The 24,354-nt window shown below is 35.3% G+C and overlaps 1 protein-coding gene across 7 annotated transcripts in view; it reads right to left on the reverse strand.

The window, feature by feature from the left end:
• MBNL3 (muscleblind like splicing regulator 3) overlaps nucleotides 1–24,354 on the reverse strand; it is a 127,115-nt gene that overhangs the window by 57,042 nt on the left and 45,719 nt on the right. For 6 of the 7 annotated variants that reach the window (XM_036016703.1, XM_036016704.1, XM_036016706.1 and 3 more), the window contains exon 2: nucleotides 13,430–14,287. In XM_036016703.1, coding sequence (XP_035872596.1) covers nucleotides 13,430–13,606 — 177 coding nt within the window. In that variant the 5' untranslated portion in view covers nucleotides 13,607–14,287. The remainder of the gene's footprint in view (nucleotides 1–13,429; nucleotides 14,288–24,354) is intronic. The other variant, XM_036016702.1, reaches the window with a different exon arrangement.

Genomic DNA, 24,354 nt, shown 5'->3' on the forward strand with positions numbered 1-24,354 from the left:
TCTTCCAATGTCTTTCTTTATCTGAAACCACACAGGACATGCCATCCCCTCTAAGTCTTAACCATGATATACACAGCCTTCCCTGATCTCCTTAAACCCATCACCTTTCTGACCTCATCTCCTACAGCTGTCCTGCCATCCCAGTAATCTTGATTTTCCTGAAACACACCAGGTTCATTCTTGCTTCAGGGTGTTTGCTGTTCTCTTTGCCTGGAATGTTCTCAGGAATCCTCATACTTCTCACTCCCTCACCTCCTTTATCCCTCTCTTCAAATACTATTTCATTAAGGAGGCCTTCCTGAGCATTTTCTCTAAAACAGAAGCCCCTGCTATTCTCTGTGTCCTTTCCCTGACTCATTATTTTTTCACACCTGACAATATGTCATTAACCCAAACATTTACTTCCTATTTGCCTGCTCCTCCCCAACTAGATTGTATACTCCATGGGGGCCAGACTGTTTCTAGCTCACTGCTGGATCCCATGCCTTACACAATGGCTGGAAGACAAGGGGTGCTCAGTAGTTACTTATCCAGTGAATGAATGAATGAATCAGATATAGGTATAGACACCAAATAAAGGGGGAGATGGAAGGTATTTGGAATACTATAAGATTTCACATTCTTAGCTCCAGACTGTACATGAAATACTCAACTTTTCCCTCAAGACTTGAGTATGCAAATATTATATTAAATATTATAAAATGTATTTAACAGATATGACTCGCTTTCCCTTAGAGGCTAGTCCTAACAAGGTTCTCTCTCTCTCTCTCTCTGAATAGAAGTAACACTTTTGCAAAAGAAAATATATACAATGCAGAAAGGACTAAAGTAGAAAGTGACAGTCCTCTGGACTGGAGGTTAAGGAGTGGGGGAGGGCAGGAGAAGGGGAGCATGCTCACTGTGACAGGGACAGCTGAAACACAATGGCTACATCAAAGCATCTGTGTCAATTGGTTCATCAAAATGTCCTCACAGATAAATTGGTCACATCAGAATGTCTGCTCTGCTATTTATGTCCTTTGCCTATTTTTCTAATAATATACTTTTTATTTTTATGCTTTTAAAGACTTTATTGATTTATTTTTAAGGGAAGGGAAAGGAAGGGAGAAAGACAGGGAGAGAAACATCACTGTGTGGTTGCCTCTCGTGCACCCCCTAGTGGGGACCTGGCCCCAGACATGTGCCCTGACTGGGAATTGAACTGGTGACCCTTTGGTTTGCAGGCTGGTGCTCAATCCACTAAGCCACAACAGCCAAGGCTAAGAAAATATTTTTTTTAATGTTTGTGGTTTTTATTTGCAAAACTCATTGTATATTAAAGTAATCTGTCATATAGGTCACAATTTTTCCAAATTATTTCTTGCCTTTTAACTGTGGTGTTTTCAGCCATTAAGAAATTATTTTTATTGTATGGTATGTTCTAGTAACCCTTTGCCTTTATTGATTCTGCCTTTGAAAGAATACTTAGGTCTTCCCCACACAGGATTATGTGTTCATCTCCACATTATTCTAGTACTGTCATGATTTAATCTTATTTTTGATATTTAAATTTTCAGGGCACCCAGAAATTATTTGTTGGAAACATATTTCTTGAGTACTTATGATGAGCCAGGTCTTGTTCCAAGCACCTCACTTGCATCATCTCATTTGAATGCTCAGTAACTACAGAGAGAGAGGTGTTAGTAGGTTCTTTGTTTTCACTGGTGAGGAAACTTGGGGATGGGGAGGTGTGGTATTTACCCAAGACCTCACAGCTGGCAAAACTTGGCCCATTCAAAGGTAAAGTTGACATAAGGTTGTTAGGATTAGAGTCAGCATGTGTAAAGTTTCTCATATATAGTAGGCAGTCAATAGAAGGTAGAGTTTATTATTATTATTATTGTTATTTTGACATAGTTCTCATAGACATAGTTTCTGATTACTACATACTATCTAAAGAATGGTATTTTTAATTAAGTATATTTCTAAAATATTATTCCTTCACAAGTATGAAAGTCTTCTGGGATTCCATGGAACAAATGAACCTTTTTTTTAAATAAAGAAACAGTTGTCACTAAAATAAATTTTGAAAGGAAATACACCAACATGTGAAGAGTTTCATTGGGTAACACAATTTTATTTTTTAAAAATCTGTGTTGCTATACCACAGTTTTCTAAAAAGAGTGTGTTTTTATTTTATTTTTTAACATTTTATTTATTTCTTTTTAGAGAGGGAAGGGAGGGAGATAGATAGAGATAGAGATAGAGATAGATAGATAGAGATAGAGATAGAGATAGAGATAGAGATAGAGATAGAGATAGATAGAGAGAGAAACATCAATGTGTGGTTGCTGGGGGTTATGGCCTGCAACCCAGGCATGTACCCTGGCTGGGAATCGAACCTGCAACACTTTGGTTCGCAGCCTGCGTTCAATCCACTGAGCTACGCCAGCCAGGGTATTTTTATTTTCTGATCATAAAAATAGCTCCTACAAGGGGTTAATATTAAAAATATGTAAGGAACACATACAACTAAACACCAAAAAAACAATCTGAGTAAAAAATGGACAGAAGACCTGAACAAACAATTCTTCCAAGAAGACATAAAATTGCCAGCAGATATATGAAAAGAAGCTCAATTCAATAGCTATTAGGGAAATGCAAATCAAAACTACAATGAGACACCAACTCACATCTGTTAGAATGGTTCACATCTGTTAGAATGCCAAGTATAACAAGTGTTGGAGAAAAAGGAACCTTTGTGCATTGCTGGTGGGAGTGTAGACTGGTATAATCACTATGGAAAATAGTATGGATATCACTACAAATATATAAATATAGTTACCATACTACCCAGTAATCCCTCTTCTGAGTAAGGAACTACCTGAAAAACTTGAAAACATTTATTTGCAAAGATATATGCACCCCCCTATTCATTGCAGCATTATTGACAATGGCCAAGACGTGGGAACAACCAAAGAGTCCTATGACAGATGATTGGATAAAGAAGATGTGGTACATATATACTATGGAGTACTACTCAGCCATAAGAAAATATGAAATACTGCCATTTGTGACAACATGTATGAACCTTGAGAATATTATGCTAAGCTAAATAAGTCAGGCAGAATAAGTCACAAACCATATGATTTCACTTATATGTGTGAAATAAAACTGAAAGCAACAAATAAAACACAAGAAAGTAAACAAACAAAAACTCATAGATAAGAGTATGGTGGTTCCTGAAGGGAAAGGAGGTAGTGAAGTAGTAAAGAGTAAAGGGAACCAAATATATGGAGACCAAAGATGATTTGGCTTTGGGTGGTGGGCACACAATGCAATATACAGATCATGTATCATAGAATTATACAACTGAAATCTATATCATCTTATTAACCAATGTCACTCCAATAAATTTAATTAAAAATGCATGCCTTATATAAAAATTCACTAAAAATAGATCATAGCATTAAATGTGAAATGTAAAACTATAAAACTTTTCCCAAAAACATAGCAGAAAATCTTCAGGACCTAAAGTGAGGCAAAGAGTTCTTAGAATATAACCAAAATTATAATCTATAAATTGATAAATTAGACCTCACTAAATTTTAACTTGTTCTCTGTGAAATCCCATGTGAATTAAATAAAAAGATGATTTATGACTGAAAGAAAGCATTTCCAAATTATATCCCCAACAAAGGACTAGTATCCAGAATAAATAAAGAACACTCACATTCCCACAGTATAAAACCAAACAATCTAATTAGAAAATGGGCAAAAGACATTAATGGACATTTTAACAAAGAGGATATACAGATGAAAATTAATCATATAAAAAAGATGTTCAATACCACTGTTCATCAGGAGAATTAATTTAAAACCACAAGATATCACTATATACTTATTAGAATTGCTAAAATAGAAAAATAATGATGATATGAAATGCTGGCAAGGATCCAGAGATAGTGGATCACTCATATATGGCTAGTAGAAATATAAAATTTTATAGCCATTATGGATAACAATTTGGTAGTTTCTTATAAAACCAAACATGCACCCGTTAAATGGCTCAGTAATTACACTCTTGAGAATTTATTTCACAGAAATAGCCAAAAACTGGAATTAGTCTAGATGTTTCCAACAAGTGAGTGGTGAAATGGTTAAATAAACTGTGGTATGTATATACTATGGAATACTACTCAGCAATAAAAAATGAATGAAGTATTAATACATGCAGCAACTTGGCTAAATTAATCTTCAACAGAAAAAGTCATTTCCCAAAAGGTTACTTAATGTATTATTTCATCTGTATAACATTTTGAAATAAAAATATAGAAATAAGAAAAACATTAGTGATTGCCAGAGGTTAAGGACAGGGATAGGGGAGAAGGGAAAGGGTGTAATTATAAAAAGATAACTTGAGGGATCTTTCTGGTGTTGAAAATGTTTAGGACATTGATTGTGATGGTGGATATTCAAAACTACATAGGTCATAAAATTTCATAGAACTTAATTCACACAAATATTAGTACAATTAAAACTGGGGAAATTTGAATAAAATTGGTAGTTTTTATCAATGTTGAAATACTTGTGATATTATATTACAGTTTTGTAAAATATTGTTGGCAAAAACTTGGAAATCTGTTTTAGGGATTTTTCTGTATCATTTCTTATAACTGCTCAAGAATCTGCAATTATCTCAATAAAACCTTCAATTAATAAAAAGAAAAATAGAGGACTTTCAGCCAAGACAGAGGTGTAGGTAGATACAGTTTGCCTTCTTGCAACCAAACAAAGACCAACAACAAATTTAAAAACAAAAAAACAACCAGAACTGCCAGAAAATCTAACTGTATGGAAGTCCAAAAACCAAGGGGTCAAAGAAGAAACATTGATTCAGACTAGTAGGAGGGGCAGAGATGGGCAGCCAGGGTAGAGAGGATTTGCAGCAAGGTCATGGCTGGAGGACCAGGAGGGCTAGGCAGCAGCTGGTAGACCAGGGAGGCTGAGGTGGCAGTGGGCAGACCAGTGGTCACACATTTGCATGCAGATAAGCCAAGAGGAACGACTGGGGAGTGAGACAGATCATGCAACCCAGGGTTCCAGCATGGGAGAAAAAAGCCTCAAAACCTTTGGCTATAAAAACCTGTCTGGATTACAGCAGCAGGAGAAACTCGTAGCCTCACAAGAGAGTTTGTTGGAGAGACCCACAGGGTCCTAGAATGTACACAAACCCAGCCACCCTGAAATCAGCACCAGAAGGGCCCACTTTGCTACGTGGGTTGCCCTGCCCTGGCGAATACTTAAGACTTTGCCCCTTCCAATGTAAGTGGTGCACTGAGACAAAAAAATAAGGCCTAAATGAAAGAATAGATCAAAACTCTGAAACTAGAACTAAGTGATGAAGAGATAGCCAACCTATCAGATGGGGAGTTCAAAACACAGGTAATCAGAATGCTCACAGAAATGGTTGAGTATGTTCACAAAATAGAAGAAAAAGTGAAGGCTATGCAAAGTGAAATAAAGCAAAATGTACAGGGAACCAACAGTGATGGGAAGGAAACCAGGACTCAAATCAACAATTTGGACCAAAAGGAAGGAGTAGACATTCAACCACAACAGAATGAAGAAACAAGAATTCAAAAAAAAAAAAAAAAAAAAAAAAAGGAAGAGAGGCTTCAGAACCTCCGGGACAACTTGAAATGTTCCAACATTCAAATCATAAGGGTGCCAGGAGGAGAAGAGGAACAGCAAGAAATTGAAAACTTATTTGAACACATAATGAAGGACAGCTTCCCCAACCTGGCTAAGAAAATAGCCAGGAAGTCCAGGAAGCTCAAATGATCTCAAAGAAAATGGACCCAAGGAAGCAAGCACCAAGGCACATCATAATTACATTACCCAAGATTAAAGATAAGGAGAGAATCTTCAAAGCTATAAGAGTAAAGGAGACAGTTACCTACAAAGGAGTTCCCATAAGACTATCAGCTGATTTCTCAAAAGAAACCTTGCAGGCAAGAAGGGGCTGCAAAGAAGTATTCAAAGTCATAAAAAGCAAGGGCCTACATCCAAGAGTACTCTATCCAGCAAAGCTATCATTTAGAATAGAAGGGCAGATCAAGTGCTTCCCAGATAAAGTCAAGTTAAAGGAGTTCATCATCACCAGCCCTTATTATATGAAATATTAAAGGGATTTATCTAAGAAAAAGATGATCAAAAATATGAACAATCAAATGACAACAAACTCACAACTATCAACAACTGAACCTAAAAACAAAAACAAAAACAAACTAAACAAACAACTAGAACAGGAACAGAATCATAGAAATGGAGGTCACATGGAGGATTATCAGAGGGGAGTGGGAGGGGGAGGATCAAGGAAAAGGTACAGGGAATAAGCATAAATTGTAGGTACAAAATAGACAGGGAGAGGTTAAGAATAGAATGGAAATGGGAAAGCCAAGGAAATTTGATGTATGACCCATGGACATGTACTAAAAGGAGGGAATGTGGGTGGGAGGGAGTGTGCAGGGCAGAGGGGAATAAAGGGAGCAAATGGGACAACTGTAATAGCAAATGGGAAAGCAGTAATAGCATAATCAATAAAATATACTTAAAAATAGAAAAATAGCCACAATGATTGGTATATATTTTTTTAATTCGATGAATGAGAGATCAGCAGTATCTGGATTTCTTTTTTTGGTAACTTGAAAAGAACAGGAAGATAATAGGAAGGATAAATGGAGGTAGAGGTTGATCTCAAGGATCACCTAAGGAGAGTAATGGAATATGGTGGCAAGGATGCAGAAGGTAAGGTCAGGTTTATATGGCATATATACTATTATATAAAAGACATAAAGACTGGAAGAAAATGCATAGAAATGTTAGTGGTGGCAATGGATGGTTGGGATGACACTTTACTACATTTTATTTATATTTCATTACATTTTATTTTTATTCTAATGTTCTTATATATGATTTTAATATTTTAATATTCTGTTTTACTTTCATAAAGATATATAACTTTTAAAATTGATGGGCAATGTTATTTATTATGAAAATAAAGGCAGAAAATATGATCTGTTAGAGGTAGCTATAGGGACTGACTCCAGTGTAGGGGCACCCTATAGGACCATGTGACAGTGACATGCACATCACAAAACTTATTTAGCTTCCCATAATCCAGACAAGAAAAAGCTAAAGGAGGTTTTTTTTTTTTTTACACCAAATCAGTATTGCAAGAAATGTTAAAAGGCTTGCTTTAAGAAGAAGAAAAAGAAAAAGAAACTGTGGAAAACTAGTTTAAAAATAAAATGGCAATAAATGCATATCTATCAAATACCTTAAATGTAAAGGACCTCAATGCTCTGACCTAAAGACAAGAATAACTGTATGGATAAGAAAACAAAACCCATATATAAGCTATCTACATCAAACCCACCTTAGATCTGAAGATACACACAGACTAAAAGTAAAGGAATGGAAAAAGACATTTCATGCAAATGGAAAGGGGTAAAAAAGCTGGAGTAGCAAGATGTATTTCTGACAAATTAGACTTAAAAACCAAGGCTATCATAAGAGACAAAACCACTACATAATGATAAAGGGAGCAATCAAACAAGAGGCTATGACCCTCGTAAACCTTTATTCACCAAGCATAGGAACACCTAAATATGTAAAGCAAATCTTGATGGGCATAGAGGGAGAGAGTGACAGAAATACAGTCATAGTAGGGGATTTGAACACCCCATTTACTTCAACGGATAGATCTTCCAGACAGAAAGTCAACAAGGAGACAGTGGCCTTAAATGATACACTAGATCAAATGGATTTAATTGATACCTTCAGATCATTTTACCCAAAAGCAGTAGAATATACATTCTTCTCAAGTGCACATGGAATGTTTTCTAGGATAGACCACATGTTAGGACACAAAACAAGTCTCAATAAATTTGAGAAAATTGAAATCATATCAAGCATCTTCTCTGACCACAATGCTATGAAACTAGGAAACAATTATAAAAAGAACATTGGAAAATACACAAAGACATGGAAAGTAAACAACATGTTATGAAACAATAAATTGGTTAACAATGAGATCAAGGAAGAAATCCAAAGATCCAATGAAACAAATGAAGATGAGATCACAACAACCCAAAATCTGTGGGACACTGAGAAAGCAATCCTAAGAGGAAAATTCATAACATACAGGCCTATCTCAAAAAAAAAGAAAGAAAGAAAAGAAAGAAAAAGCTCAAATAAACAATCTGACATTACACTTAAAGGAACTTGAAAACAAACAGTAAATAAAGACTAAAGTGAGTAGAAGGAAGGAAATAAAAATCAGAGCAGAAATAAATGAAATAGAGTCTAAAAAATAACATAAAATATCAATCAATCCAAGAGCTGGTTTTTGAAAAGATAAATAAGATTGACAAAACCACAACCAGACTCATCAAGAAAAAAGAGAGGACCTCAATAAATAAAATAGGAAATGAAAGAGGAGGAATAACAACTGACACCAAAGAAATACAAAGGATTATAAGAAATTAATACGAACAACTATATGCCAACAAATTGGAGAACCTGGATGAAATGGATCTATTCCTAGAAATATACAATCTCCCAAAACTAAATCAGGAAGAATCAGAGAATCTTAATAGGCAGATTATACCTAGTGAAACTGAAGCAGTAATAAAAAAACTCCCAGCAAACAAAAGTCCTGGACCAGATGGCTTCAGAGGGGAATTTTACCAAATATTCCAAGAACTAACACCTCTCCTTCTCAAACTATTTCAAAAAATTCAAGAGGAGGGAAGGCTCCCAATCTCATTTTACAAGGCCAGAATCATCCTAATTCTAAAACCAGATGAAGACACTACAAAAAATGGAAATTATAGGCCAATATCCTTGATGACTATAGATGCTAAAATTCTCAACAAAATATTAGCAAACCAAATACAGCAATGAGTCGAAAAGATCATACATCATGATCAAGTGGGATTTATTCCAGGAATGCAAGTTTGGTACAACATTCACAAATCAATAAATGTGATTCGCCACATAAACAAAATGAAGGATAAATCCCTGTACAATTTTTACAACTTTTGTGCAAGTCTGTATACTTATTTTAAAATTAAAAGTTTAAAAAGTGAGAGTGAGCTATCTACATGTATTTAAATACTAATTGCAATTCAATTTTTCTTTCAAAAGTTGTTTTTGAGATGTCAAAAATAGCATTGATTTCTACCAAAGATTCTTTTTAAGGTCAGTATCATGGAAGATAAAGATCCTTAAGTAAAATATTATTTTCTTTGAGTTAAGGATGATGGGTGCTGCCTTTGTGTATTTGTAGTGTAGCAGACCCCTCTGATGGAGCTCATAAATGTTTCTAAGACTTAGATAATTCAGCAAACCTTGGGATTATGTTGCTAGCAATTTTCTTCTCCAAGTATTTTTCCCTTAGAAAACAAGAATGAGCTACATATTCAGTCAAAAATGATTAAATTTTAAACTTGTGAAAACTGCTGTGACTAGTGATACTAGAAGTGAATATACTGGTAATTTGGCACAATTTGACCTACAAGGACAGAGTCATATTCATATGCCTACAAAACAGGTTTCTCTTGTGAAAATATTCTGCCTGTGATTATATATGATGTTTGAAGATAGTGTGGAGCTGTTTTATGTGAGGTCCTCACCCAGTTAAAATATTTTAGAAATGTATATGGGTTGACATGACTACTCTGTGACTATGACTGCTGCTGAAGCCTTTCCTGAGAACTTTTTGTTACCAAACTACCTAAACTGGTGGGTGAGTTGGGCAGATATGATGGATGTTGATGTGTCATAATGAAATAATGACAGTATTTATATTCTTTCTGGAAAAGAGATGGCTGATATCACACTGCTTTAGATATGCAAGGAAAGGTTCAGAATATCATGACATTGTTGAAGCAGAATACATGAAAACAACAATCTCAGCTATGAAAATAATCTCAAAGATTTTAGGTTTGTATTTTTAGTGATGATGTTTTGTTAACTCCCAAGGATGCTCACTAAAAATACACACTCAAATCAATTTAAAATTGTAATATCAAGATTTTCGTGCAGAACAGGTTAAGCAATCCTTCAGAGAAAAAATTTTAAATAAATTGTGTCAAGCAGACTAGGCAATTGAGTCAAAAACAGCTGCATATCAACATGATACAAGACTCTTATGGAACTGGAAATTAATCTATGGGCTGCACTGTCTAGGGACCTATCTGAAGATAGTGTAACCTTCATCACTGAACACTCAACATTCATGGAGTGATGGGCATAGCACCTCATCACAATGCACAATTAACCGTCAAGCTTGTCCTCCATATGTTCACAATATTCCCTCATCATGAAGTCAGTATGAGATACTATATCTATTGTGCCTATTATGAAGGTAAAAAGGGCCACCATCATCCAGCAGAGTACCTAGTGGTAAAGGAGTCATTACAAATACTAAACAACAAACAAACAAAAAACAGTGGCCAAACTCATGAAATGATTACTTCAGTTATTTAACTACTCAAGAAAGAAGAAACAGTGCACAGAAGCATTTCAAAGGTGTTTCAATTATACAAACTCAAGGAGGATAGCAAATGTTGCAATAACCATTGACATGTGTTATTTGTGTGCTATAGGTATGGTAGTAGTACAATCCACATAAATCAATTACCCTTAATTTAGCATACCTTTCAAGCATATCACAAATAAGAAATAATATAAAGGAACTACAAAGCTTTTGTGCAGACATGAAACTATGACAAATGTGTTATCTAAAGAGCAAAACAACTGTTTGAAAGGTATTGTATATTTATTTACTTTTTAAAAAGATTTTACTTATTTTTAGAGAGAGGGGAAGGGGGGGAAGAGAGAGAGAGAGAAACATCAATGTGTGATTGCCTCTCATGAACCCCCTACTGAGGACTGGCCCACAACCCTGGCATGTGCCCTGACTGGGAATCGAACCAGCAACACTTTGGTTTGCAGGCCAGCACTCAGTCCATTGAGACACACCAGCTAGGGCTGAAATGCATTGTATATTTAGAATATTATTAAGGTTTTCATTAAAATTTAAGAATGTAATGATGATGTAAATCATCTATATCTTGTGTGAGTGGTCATCAGGTGGTAACAAAATGCAAAATTATTTTTAGAACTCTGAATGCTGTGAATAGATAGTATATGTAAATAATTAACTGGATTATTAATATTGATTGGCCATTATTTATGTAGTTTTTGAATTAAACATTTTCCAAGCTTTAAAAGTGATAGTGCAGTGTGCATTTTGTTAACAATCCCTTTCCACATTACTCTTCCTCAAAATGTTTCCTATACGGCATTCTATTGCCTTTAACTGGAAGAATTCATCTGAACTGTAACAATAATTAGGAATATCCCATGTCTTCTTCCACCAGATACCTGGGAAGATAGACTTTACAAAGCCTGAAAGGAGCTCTGTATCAAAGAGTAAACCATTAAAAACAGTCATACTTAGCTTGAAGAACTAACATCATATTCAGGCAACTACATTTGGGCATATACACTTGGAATATGAGTTTGCAGTTTTAAATAATAAACAATAACTTAATAGAACTGTTTGGAAGACTCCTAAAAACATCTGAATTAATAGTAAGGACACCTTTCATTTATTTCACTTTTTAAAATTTATTTTTTTTATTTTATTTTTTCCAGCACCATTTATCTCCCCTATACCTTCTTCCACCCCCACATACCCCTGGTGATAGATGGTTTTGCATTAGTTTTATTGAAATTGCCACAATAATTGTGGAGGTTAAGTAGAGAAGAACGCTCATCTATGAGAGATGAAATAATATAAATTGTATCAGATTAAGTAGCTGAGGTCAATAGTGGGGCTGAGACTGTAGCCCAGATCTCCTGAAAAAAATATGTAAAGTTCCTAGTGCAGTGACAGATTCTCTTTATGGACTGGATGAAAGATATATTTCTTCCCCCAGCTAACGCAGGGCTCTTTTCCACCCCATGGCAGTACCCAGTTCTACAGTAATAGATTTAAGTAATATACAGAATAATTGTAGGTGAAACTTGAATGATACTGAAATGAAAAAAAAACAGAATAAACACTTTAGTCATAATATTTACTGCAAATAAGAGCAATCTAGAGATTTTTAATGGTAGTAATTACCATTATCTTCATGGTAACAGGTTTTGATTCTTGAACTGGAATGGTTTGCAACAAAAAACTAGTAACCACAACATAAGTAAAAGTAGTATGTCACTTAATAAAATGTTTTCTGAAGAAAAAATACATGAAAGGATATATTTCTATTAGCCAATGCATAAAAAATGTTAATGAGGTAAAATTGGTCATGATGAGTATAAAACATTATTAAAAATTGGAAAGTTTCTTGTTATGCTTAAGTAATTTTGATGCATTTTGGAAAACATCTTTAATGCATCCTAACAAATCTTATTAAACCAGGATTCTATTGCCTTTTTTACTTCTATACCTTAACTTGTACATCTTTATCCTTCATTTAAGGATAGTTATGAATAAAACATGAACATCAGTGCATTTCCTTATATGGCAATCATATAAGCACTCTTCTACATAATATTTCATTTGCTCTCACATTTTGTTTATTCTCTAGTACATATTTTTTGTATCTGTTGACCTTGGCAATAAGACATTCTTTATAAAATATACTCACAAATCTGAAATTGATCAAAAAGCAGTTTAGGAAGAGAAGACTAGTGAATCTAGTTTTATAGCAATATGGTTCAGGTAAACATTCAAAATATACTGTGACTAAGAGACTTCAAAATAGCATCATTTTCTTCCTGTACAGTGTGATTTTCACCTTATACTATCTTGGCTGACTTTATCCTCTGAAAGCCGACTGGTCCCTGACAAGCGTGTTTGATAACATAGATAATAAGATATAATTTAGTAAAGGGCTTCTCTAAGTTATATGAGTATTGTGATCATTGTATTCAAAACTGAAATCGTATGCAAAGAAGTATGGCAAGGCTGCAATTTGTCATTCCTAAAAAATTCCTGAATTTTTATTTCAAGTCTGTCTCTCCTGATTAGTGGCTTTGATGGGGTGAAGTTTAGTCTGGCTTAGTTATACAAACACAAGGTCTACATCCCATCTTAAAAAACATGGACAACAGGATGGGGATTGACTGCATGAACAGGGCTGGGTTAGGTGGAGGAGGACAATGGGGGAAAACTGGGGACAGCTGTAACAGAACAACAGCAAAATATTTTTAAAAACAACAAAAAATCAAAATAAAAACAAAGAAACAAAACTTAGCACTTTCATACTATTATTAACTTTACCAATGTGAAAGCATACCATATTTAAAAAAAAAAAACGGAAATCAACATATTTAACTAAAACATCATGTGCATTTAGATGAGACTCACCTTTAAAGAATCAAAACAAGCCACCACTCGGCCATTTTCCACATGGCAAACTCTTGGTGGATGGGCAAACTTACAGTCTGCATCAGCTCGAGAGCAGGTTCCTCTTTGAAACTCTCTACAGACTTCTAAAGTCAGCCACTTGGTGTCACGAACCAGGGAAACATTGACAGCTGTCATACTGAAAGTAAAATTAAAATCAAGTGCACCCTTGCTAGGAAAGTATTATGGTTGTTCAAAGATTAAAAATGAATTCAAGCTAAATGTAAAGACTTCACAGGTTGCTTGGTGAAATTTTTCTTTGTTAACACTTAGGTTTTCATTTAAGTCAAATTAGGTCTAGTCAATCATACAATAAAAATTGTATCAGAATAAGTAAAATCAAAATAGAGACCAACTCCTAAGAAGGCAACCATAAAAGTTAAAATATTGAGTGCTTTATATTGTTTTTCTGTCAAAGTTACTTCAAATAACTGGTGGACTTTCAAAAGAATTATGTGCTCTCCAGTTGATGTTTTCAATTATTCTTGCAAAAAGCATATGCTGTTGGCTGCCCTTCAACTTGTGGAATGGTCTCAGCTCAGGGGAAGAAAAGTTTTTCTCCCTATTTCTTGTCTTTAAAGATTAAGATTGGTAAGGATATTATAAGTGTAAAAAATCTTGCTGCAAAATCAAGATGAGGGAAATTGAGTGTGAAAAACTGAGAATCAAACAAATAAAAAGAATGGACAAGTTGCTGAAGGTAAACTGCAAGCACACCACGTTTTGGGGGATAGTGGTGGTTAGGAGAGGGCTTTGTAAAGAGACAGCTCTAGAGGGGAATCAAAGCATCAGTTTTCAGAAAAGACACTTTTCAGAAACCTGCAAGAAAAACATAAAAATAAAATTAGCAAACATAATACAAAAAAGAAGTAACCAATTTCTATTTAAAAGAACCATTTTAAACACTGACAGTGCAACACAGTACAATCAACCATTGTCAATAAAATGAGCATTTCCCAGTGTAGAATTGTGCACAGTATAATGAAGCAAATAGTTAGATTCACTGTTGCAATACGATACTGGGTAACAACACAGTTTAAAAAAGAATGCTTAATTTTGGCCTGCTTTGTGACAGAAATTCATTCTGTGGCCCACTGCACAGAAAATGCAGGCCCTGACATGATAGCTTCTTACACAGTCATGATCCACCTGAATGTCTCCAGTTTTTAGAGGCTACCAAAGACCTCTCTTTAAACTGCTCTCAAAATTCAGAAAACAGAAATTGTTAAGAAAATTTCAGTTGCTCTAAGAGGTTAATTCTCTGTGTACTTGAAATGTAATTGTTGGTGATTATTTAAAATAGTCATGACATATCTAGCTGAAAATGAGGTAGGATAGAAGCTGAAATGTAAAATGTGCTTCAGATAAAAAAATCTTTCAAAAGATACTGGATTTTTTTCTGTGTATACTCTATTAATTATTAGTGTTTGTGAAAAGATATTGGAACAATTTAGAAAAAGGTTCAGCATATACAAATAAATGCAGCTTTAAGGTTTGCAGTTTAGTGTCAACCAGGAACAATTGCTAGCAGCTCAGTTGATAAGAAAAATGAAAGGTTATATTACTGTCATTGTGCCACAAACACATACCAAAATAAAAGGTATTCTCTGAAGCAAAAGTAAGCTCTGAGTTTCAGGCAAATCAACTAATTGTTAACTTCATAAAAAAGTACAATTCAAGTTTTTTAAAATTTTTCATTTACTTTTTAAAAACAATGTCTTCTATAACTTTACAGAATCTGAATTTTTTATTTGTCCTTTCCACATTCAAGATGAAGTTCAGTATCACATAATTTTATAGATGCCAATGGAAAATTAAATTCATACAAGCAAGCATATCCACTCAAAAGCAAAATGTGTGTTTCTCTGAGTCATTCTTCATGGAAATCTTCTGAAATGTATTCTATGTAGCTTTGTCTTCTTAGAAAATATTGGACATAATTTGGCCCTGATAGAAGACTTGGGGTCATAAATGTCCTGGGAAGTATTATAGTTGTAGTTGTCCTCTTTCAGTGGAAGATGAATATTTGTCACTTATGTTCTTTTTTTACTTTAAAAATTATGTATTTAAAATTATACTTTTAATTACAGCTTACATTCAATATTATTTTGTATTAGTTTCAGGTGTACATTGTAGTAGTTAAACTTCTATTCTTCTTCTCTTACCAATATATCTGTCATAGTGTACTGTCCAGCTCCCTTCTGGAAAACATAGCCAACCATGAATGTTGAATATGAGTTAGTTACTCAGTGAATGAGGGGACTAAAGGTGCAAAGGGCAGAGTTTTCATGCAGAAGGTTTATGACTGCTCTTACTAGTTTAGGGGCCCTTTCACAATATGTTCCATGCAGATCCTGTTGTAGAGGGCTAAGGTTATCAGACAAATGACCTCTAGAAAAAAGAAAATATATAAATCTATTATAAATATATATTTATTTACATATATAAAACATATATCCTTTAAATGGGTGAATTGTAGAGTATGTATATTATATATTAATAATGCTAAAAGTCTACAGAGACATGACAACCAAAAAAATATACAGGGTAGTAAAAGGGTTTTAGTATATTCAAAAATCATGCAACCATCACCATTTTCTAGTTCCAGGATATTTTCATCATCTCCAAATAAGACAGCTAGTATGAGGGGGAGCTTAGGCGGTGCAGGGGTTGAGCAAAAAGGAAAAAGGACTCATGGACATGGACAACAATGTGATGATTGCTGTGGGGAGGAAGGTATAAGGGGACTAATAGGTAACAGAAAAAGCACAATAAAGATTAAATTAAAAAGGAAAAGTACTGTAAAAGTGTATATTCTATGAGTTTGTAAGTTTGTATTTAAAGAAACATTAAAACTATTAAAATTTAATCCTACAACTAAATTACATATAGGCTGCTTAAACATATTTGAAAGAAAAATATACCCCCCAAATTACACACACACACATACACACACACACACACACACACACATTTTGTACAGAATATAAACAATGAAGGTCTGGAGGAATTTTTCTATGAAGGTCCATGAAGTATAAAAACAGACAATAAATAATCAATTTAAACTTTGAACTTTTACAAATTAAAAATGCTAACAGAAAATGGACTCTGGCCATACAAGTTATGTAAGATAGGGGAAATTGAAGACAGAATTTTTTTTAACTCAGCCTGTAACCTTTGATGGGGCCCTACCCAAATCCTCAATATAATTCCTTCAGACTGGAACTATTTTTGAAGCTGGCATAGAAAAAGCTAGATGCAACAACTAAAGGGAGCTGGTGTGATGAAAGTTCTCTCGTGCAGTCTTGCTTCTCTGACTGTATAAAAGACAGGGAGGGTGTCTATTTTCTGTGTATTTTTAAAAAAGATCAACTTTTGGGAACAATACAGCTTTATCTTTACTACCTTAGACCTGCGAAATAGGAATATAAGTTTGCTTTTTATGATTTATAGTCCTCCAATGTACAACATTGCTTAACACATTTGTACTTGTACTTCACAAATGCTTTTATTTCATTTATCACTGGAGCTCTGAAGAATAGTCTAAAGCAAGGGTGATAACTTCAAAATACCAATGAGAAAAATAAAGCTCACAGAGGTTACTTATCTGAGGTTACAAAGCCTTAAGCATTAGAGCCACAGTCAAGGCAAGATCCTCTGACTCTAAAACTCATGTTTAAATCCCACCAGAAAACTGTGATAAAGATAATTTCTTATCTCTTATATGTCTTGGGGTTCATAAACAAGAAAAGCCAGTCATTTTTTTTTTGGTAGTACTCATGATTCTTTCTCAAAATTACATTCATGTCTGATGGACCACCATCTTCATAATATCCCTGAGTTGTGTTGCACCTACATTTATCCATAATTTACTATGTGCTAGGCACTGTTCTATACATTGAACAAGACTGGTAATGTCCCTGCTGTGATGGAACTTCCTTTTGTTCATTTATTTTTTAATTTTATTTAAAAAAATATGTTTACTGACTTTAGAGAGGGAAGAAGGGAGACACAGAGAGAAACATCAACATGAGAGAAACATTGATTGCTTGCCCCCATATGCAGCCAAGCCAGAGATTGAACCCATAACCTGTGCCCTGACTGGGAATGGAACCCCTGATCTTTAGCTGTACAGGACAACACTCTAACCAACTTAGCCACACCAGCCAGGGAATCCTTTGCTCACTTAAATAGAGAATGGACATAAGGCACAGAGAAGCAAAATGATGGTGAGACTTTGTGAAGAAGTTCTAGAAGCACACATTAGGTACTCTAACTTCAAAATCAGCCTCTACTTAAATCATCATGAATGGTATACCACACACTTAAGAAACACTCTTAAACACACACTCAAACACAACTGCATGGAAATGAGTCACCAAAAGGAGTACCTCGAAATTACACAGATTATTAATGCTGTCTAGATCCCTCTTAGAGAGTGTAGTATTACTCCAATTTTACAGATTGGGAAACAGATTTGGAGAATATTTTAGTAATTTAACTTGTGCAACTTCATGTTGCTAGTAGGTTGTAAAACCATAGTTCAAATCCAAGAAGATTGAGTATAGAGCCCACTTTCTTAAGCATGTTACAATACTATGTGTCTCTATTGGCACATATCACATTCTTCCATTATAACCATTACTTTTCTCCAGTATTAGATTGTAAATTCCTTGAAGGCAGAGATCATGTCTAAACTCAGTTTTGTTGGTTCTAACTTTTCATTGGAAGTTAGAGTGTTATAGAATTCCCCAGGAATTGTATTTTGGAAACTCAAAGATTAAATGGTAATTAAATATTAACTCTTCTGTTGTACCATGCTAGCAAGAAGCTTTGTCAGATGAGCACCTTTGAGGTTGACTGAGCTTTGGCCACTTCTGTCAGTTTTGAATCTATTACACCTGTAAAGTTGAGTGTTTTCTTATAATTCTAGCTTTCATTTATTTTATTTATGTATGTTTATTATTTTATTTATTATTTTCCAGTTATAGTCACCCCTACATGCCCCCCACTCTCACAGTCAACCCCCACATTGTCCAAGGAAGTAAAAGACTTGTACTCAGAAAACTATACAACAGGGACTTCCCGCCAAGATGGAGGCATAGGTAGACACACTGTGCCTCCTCGCACAACCAAAATAAGGACAACATCAATTTAGAAACAAAAAACAACCAGTACTGAAGAAAATTGAACTCTATGGAAGTCCAACACCCAAGGAGTTAAAGTAGACACATTCATCCAGACCAGTAGGAGGGGCTGAGTTGGGCAGCCGGGTGGAGGCGGGTCACATCAAAAAGTGTGGTGGTTGGCAGACTCGGGGCGTGCAGGCAGCAGCTGGCAGACCTAGGGAGGTGGTGGATTGTGGAGGGCCATGGCACACAAGGCAGCTGGCAGACCCGGCAGTCCCACATTCATGTGCAGATAAACCAGGTGAAGCTGGGGAGTGAGACAGACTGCGCAACCCAGGGTCCCAGCTCAGGGAAATAAAACCTCAAAACACAAATTGAAAACACCTGTGGAGGTTGAGGTGCTGGGAGGAACTCCCAACCTCACAAGAGAGTTCCTTGGAGAGACCCACAGGGTCCTAGAATGTACACAAACCCACCCACCTGGGAATCAGCACCAGAAGGGCCCAATTTGCTTGGGGGAAGTGGGGGAAGTGACTGAAATCCAGCAGAGAGCTAAGCAAGTGCCATTGTTCCCTCTCCGACCCCTGCCCCACATACAGTGCCACAACACAGGAACTTGGGTTGCCCCACCTGGGTGAACACCTAAGGCTCTGCCCTTCACTACATAACAGGCGTGTCAAGACAAACAAAAAAATGGCCCAAATAAAAGAACAGATCAAAGCTCCAGAAAAAAATATAACTAAGTGAGGAAGAGATAACCAACCTATCAGATGCACAGTTCAAAGCACTGATAATCAGGATGCTCACAGAATTGGTTGAATTTGGTCGCAAATTAGATGAAAAAATAAAAGCTACACTAAGTGAAATAAAGGGAAATGTACAGGGAATGAAACTGGGACTCAAATCAACGGAGTGGACCAGAAGGAAGAAAGAAACATCTAATCAGAAAATAATGAAGAAACAAGAATTCAAAAAAACAATGAGGAGATTCTTAGGAACCTCCAGGACATCTTTAAATGTTCCAACATCCGAATTATAGGGGTACCAGAAGGAGAAGAGGAAAAGCAACGAATTGAAAAGTTATTTGAACAAATAACAAGGGAGAACTTCCCCAATCTGGCAAAGGAAATAGACCTCCAGGAAGTCCAGGAAGGTCAGAGAGTCCCAAAGAAGTTGGACCCAAGGAGGAACTCACCAAGGCACATCATAATTACATTACCCAAGATTAAAATGAAGGAGAGAATCCTAGAAGCAGCAAGAGATAAGGAGGCAGTTACCTACAAAGGAGTTCCCATCAGGCTGTCAGCTGATTTCCCAAAAGAGACATTATAGGCAAGAAGGGGCTGGAAAGAAATATTCCAAGTCGTGAAAGGCAAGGATCTACATCCAAGATTGTTCTATCCAGCAAAGCTTTCATTTAGAATGGAAGGGAAGATAAAGTGCTTCTCAGATAAGGTCAAGTGCAAGGAGTTCATCATCACCAAGCCCTTATTATATGAAATGTTAAAGGGACTTATCTAAGAAAAAGAAGATAAAAAACATGAACAGTAAAATGACAGAAAACTCACAATTATTAACAACCACACCTAAAACAAAACCGAAACCAAAAACAAAAACAAACTAAGCAAACAACTAGAACAGGAACAGAATCATAGAAATGGAGATCACATGGAGGGTTAACAACACGGGAATGGGAGAAGAGAGGGGGAAAAGGTACAGAGAATAAGTAGCATAGATGGTAAGTAGAACATAGACAGGGGGAGGGTAAAAATAGTATGGGAAATGTAGAAGCTAAAGAACTGGTAAGTATGACACATGGACATGAATTAAAGGGGGGAATGTGGGTGGGAGGGGGTGTGCAGGGTGGAGGGGAATGAAGGGGGAAAATGGGACAACTGTAATAGCATAATCAATAAAATATATTTTAAAACAAGAATATATAGGAACAGACCAAAAAAAGAAAAGAAAACTATACAACACTGAAGAAAGAAATTAAGGAAGACACAAATAAAAGGAAGCATATACCATGTTCATGGATTGGAATAATTGACATCATTAAAATGTCCATGTTGTCCAAAGCAATCTATAGATTCAAAGCAATCCCTATCAAAATACCAATGACACATCTCACAGGTATAGAGCAAATACTTCAAAAATTTATATGGGACCATAAACCACCTCAAAAAAACCTCAGCAATTTCAAGAAAGAAGAACAGAGTAGAAGAGATCACACTACCTGATATCCAACTATATTACAAGGCCATGGTGATCAAAACAGTCTGGTACTGGCATAAGAATACATACATAGATCAATGGAACCAAATAGAGAGCCCAAAAATAAACCCATGTCAATATGGTAAGCTAATATTTGACAAAGAAAGCAAGAACATAAAATGGAGTAAAAATAGCCTCTTCAGTAAATAGTGTTGGGATATCTGAACAAGTACATGTGGAAAAAATGAAACTCGGCCACTAACTTACAAAATAAACTCAAGATGGATAAAAGATTTAAATATGAGTTGCGACACCATAAATTTCTAGCTTTCAGAGTGGAATGTTAATACCTGGGCTTCTTAATCTACAGAGCACTCATTTTCCATAAGGAATAACCTATCCCTGCTCATTTGATAGAACCAAGATCATATCCTGGATTTAGAGTAAGAATTTGGGATTCCCAAATGATTTCTGCCTATATGTTTGGATAGTAGGCTAATCTTAGAATTTTTTTTTTTGCCCAAAAATATGTGTAATGAAACTTAACTGGAAGTGGGGTGAAGGAAATTTCACTCTGAGTCATAGGAAGAAACATTCCTAAAGTATTTTTCCTTGAAAACATAAGTTAATTTTGACTTAATTGATGTTCATTTATAAGAATTCTAAATAAGACATAAAGCAAGGAGAATATAAAAGTTTTTACTTTCAAATTATATACACACTAGATTCATTATTAAGTGCTTTCATTTAAAAAAGTAGGTTATATCTTTTTTAAGGATTCACACATTTTCTCATGGATGTTTTCTTGGTAAAACAAAAGAAATAAATACTTTCTACTTATGTAATGGAAATAGTAACTTGTTCTGGAGCTGTTTACAAGGCCACTGCCAGCATCCAATTTTGCCCACTTTTTCAACATTTCCCTTTTCTTCTCCTTTTTTTGCTTTCCCTCCAAATACCAGCACATAACAGAAACATTGTCAATGCCTGCTCCAGAAGATCAGAAAGATACTATTTGGCACCTAAAGCAATATCTGAAGAGGCATTTCTTTAAATGCATTTGTCAACCTCCTGAATAAACAATAAAAACAATGTTTTCTTTCTTTTCATTTTAAACTTTCTTTACATCTGTATTACCTTGGAATTTCTTGCAGCCATTTATTTTGGCTCTTTGAATATATGACACACCTGCCACATGCTGCTTGAATTGGCAGGCTGACAAAGTTTAAAAGCTTTTATGTTTCCATATTTGCTTCAGGTTCAATTTCCCTCATATGTTATGGTTAGTGGTCCACCAATACACCTTCTTTAAGGCATATGAGAGGTACTTAGCACTGCAGATGGAAACCATGATTTCATAAGCATCCTATGGAAAACAGTTTTCTATCTTAAAAGAAAAACTGTAAAAATAAGGACATTTTGCCTATGTGTACAATTTTTTCATTAAGTTTTTTAAAACTTAATTACACTTCCCCACAATACTCTCAGAGTACTAAATTAAGTATACTTTTTTACAGAAAGCAGGTAAGTTATTTCATTTCATAAAGCAATTAAAAGACCCACCTCAGTTCATACATATGGTCATAGAAAGAAAAACAGGTGCTACAGTGTCTCTTTCAAGCATAGCTTTAGCAATGTATGTGACTGGATTTTGTCAAAGAAATTCATCTTTTTTATTTTTCCCCATTTTTATTTTCAAATACTGTTGTTCAAATACAGTTGAAATTCATCTTTTTTTAAAGGTATAACTCTTTAAATGGTGTAGAAAATTATGAGAACTTGCTAACAAATACCATTTAAATATTTTAAATTAATCCAAATTTAATATAAGAACAACTAAAAACCTGACATCTACACACAGTTGTTTTTAAACAATACAGTTTAACCACTTGCTTATGTGCACAGGACAAAAGTCCCAGTGCCATTAAAAGATCTTCATTTACCCAAAACTGGATTTAAACTTGGAGATAATGGAAGCTTAATATATTGGCAATTCATGTCCTATAATATTCAATATTTGAAATGAGTAAAATACAAAATGAAACACAAGACTGATTGTACTTAATAGATGCTGAGTGATTTTGCTGAATATTCATTCCATATTTACTGGACATCTAGTATGACCTAGGCACTGATCTAGGTGCTAGGTACAAAGGCAACAAAATAAAATCCCTGTCCTGAGAATCATACACTCAATTGGTTGGCCATGGATGAGGATGGGGGAAGGGTAAATATAAACAAATAAGCATGTCCATCATTCATTTTATCCATTTAACAAATATGTATTATCATTCCCTAAAATTCAAGTAAGTTAGGTCTTTAAAATATTCATGTGGGAAAATATCAATCAATCAACAAACATTATTGTACACGAACTACATGCACAGACTTGTGTCACATGTTTCTGGGGAGTTAGTAGATCTCCAAGACACTGCTTCTGCACACAAGAAGTCTCTGCTGAGTTGGGGAGGCAAGAACAACATAATATATAAAATTAGAGCAAACGATCTAGACAAATAAGAGCAAAATTCAGTAACATTAATAATAAATGCAATGAGAGTTCTGAGAAAATGTCACTCAGGCTGGAGTAGTCAAGAGAGTTTTCAAGCAAGGGAAAGTGGAGCTGGGCCTTAAAGATTGAGGACTAGATGAGGGCATAGGGGCAGAGAGTATTCCTAGAAAGAGGAATGATGGGAATCGGGGTGAGAAGCATGGCGAGCAGACATAGGCTGTGTGGGATGACGTGTTCACACTGTGGAAGAGAAATAGTTCAGTAGTTCCTGCAGGACCTTGAAAGTGACTCAATGAGTATATATGTGTTATGAAACAGGAGCCTCCCTTTTTTTAAAGATTTTATTTATTTATTTTTAGAGAGGGAAGGGAGGGAGAAAGAGAGAGAGAAACATCAATGTGCAGTTGCTGGGGGTCATGGCCTGCAACCCAGGCATGTACCCTGACTGGGAATCGAACCTGCGATGCTTTGGTTCGCAGCCCGCGCTCAATCTACTGAGCTATGCCAGCCAGGGCTTGGAACCTCTCTTAAAACATTTTAAGCAGAGTATAAACTTGGTGGCCATAAATGTAGTATGGTAACAATGATTTGCCCTTGGAAAATTGTTTTATTTAAGTAGCCTACAATAGACAATCAGAGCAAATTTTATGCATCCAACATATCCTGGAAGAACAAAAAAATGAAAGGAAGTGGATGAAGGTCAGAGTATTTCTTTCCAGTTCACAGGCTCTGTTAGGCCAGGACAGACAGTGACTCATGTCAGGCTGGCATGAAAAGTGGGTACAGAAACAACCTGAAAAGTGCAACTTCCTATTTGCATTTTAAAGCATTTTCTATCACCTTTATTAATGTACACATGATTATAGAATAACATAATTGGTGTCCTCTAATTGAGCAGGTAATTGTACACCTGTGGAAATTCAAGTTTATTAGTTATTAGGAAGAAGTGTTGGAACTACCCGTTTACCAAAGACACCAGTAATTAAGGACACATAACTGTATTCTTATTTTGCACATTGACTCAAATACTT

This window comes from Phyllostomus discolor, chromosome X (assembly GCF_004126475.2).
Source record: "Phyllostomus discolor isolate MPI-MPIP mPhyDis1 chromosome X, mPhyDis1.pri.v3, whole genome shotgun sequence".
NCBI lineage: Eukaryota > Metazoa > Chordata > Mammalia > Chiroptera > Phyllostomidae > Phyllostomus > Phyllostomus discolor.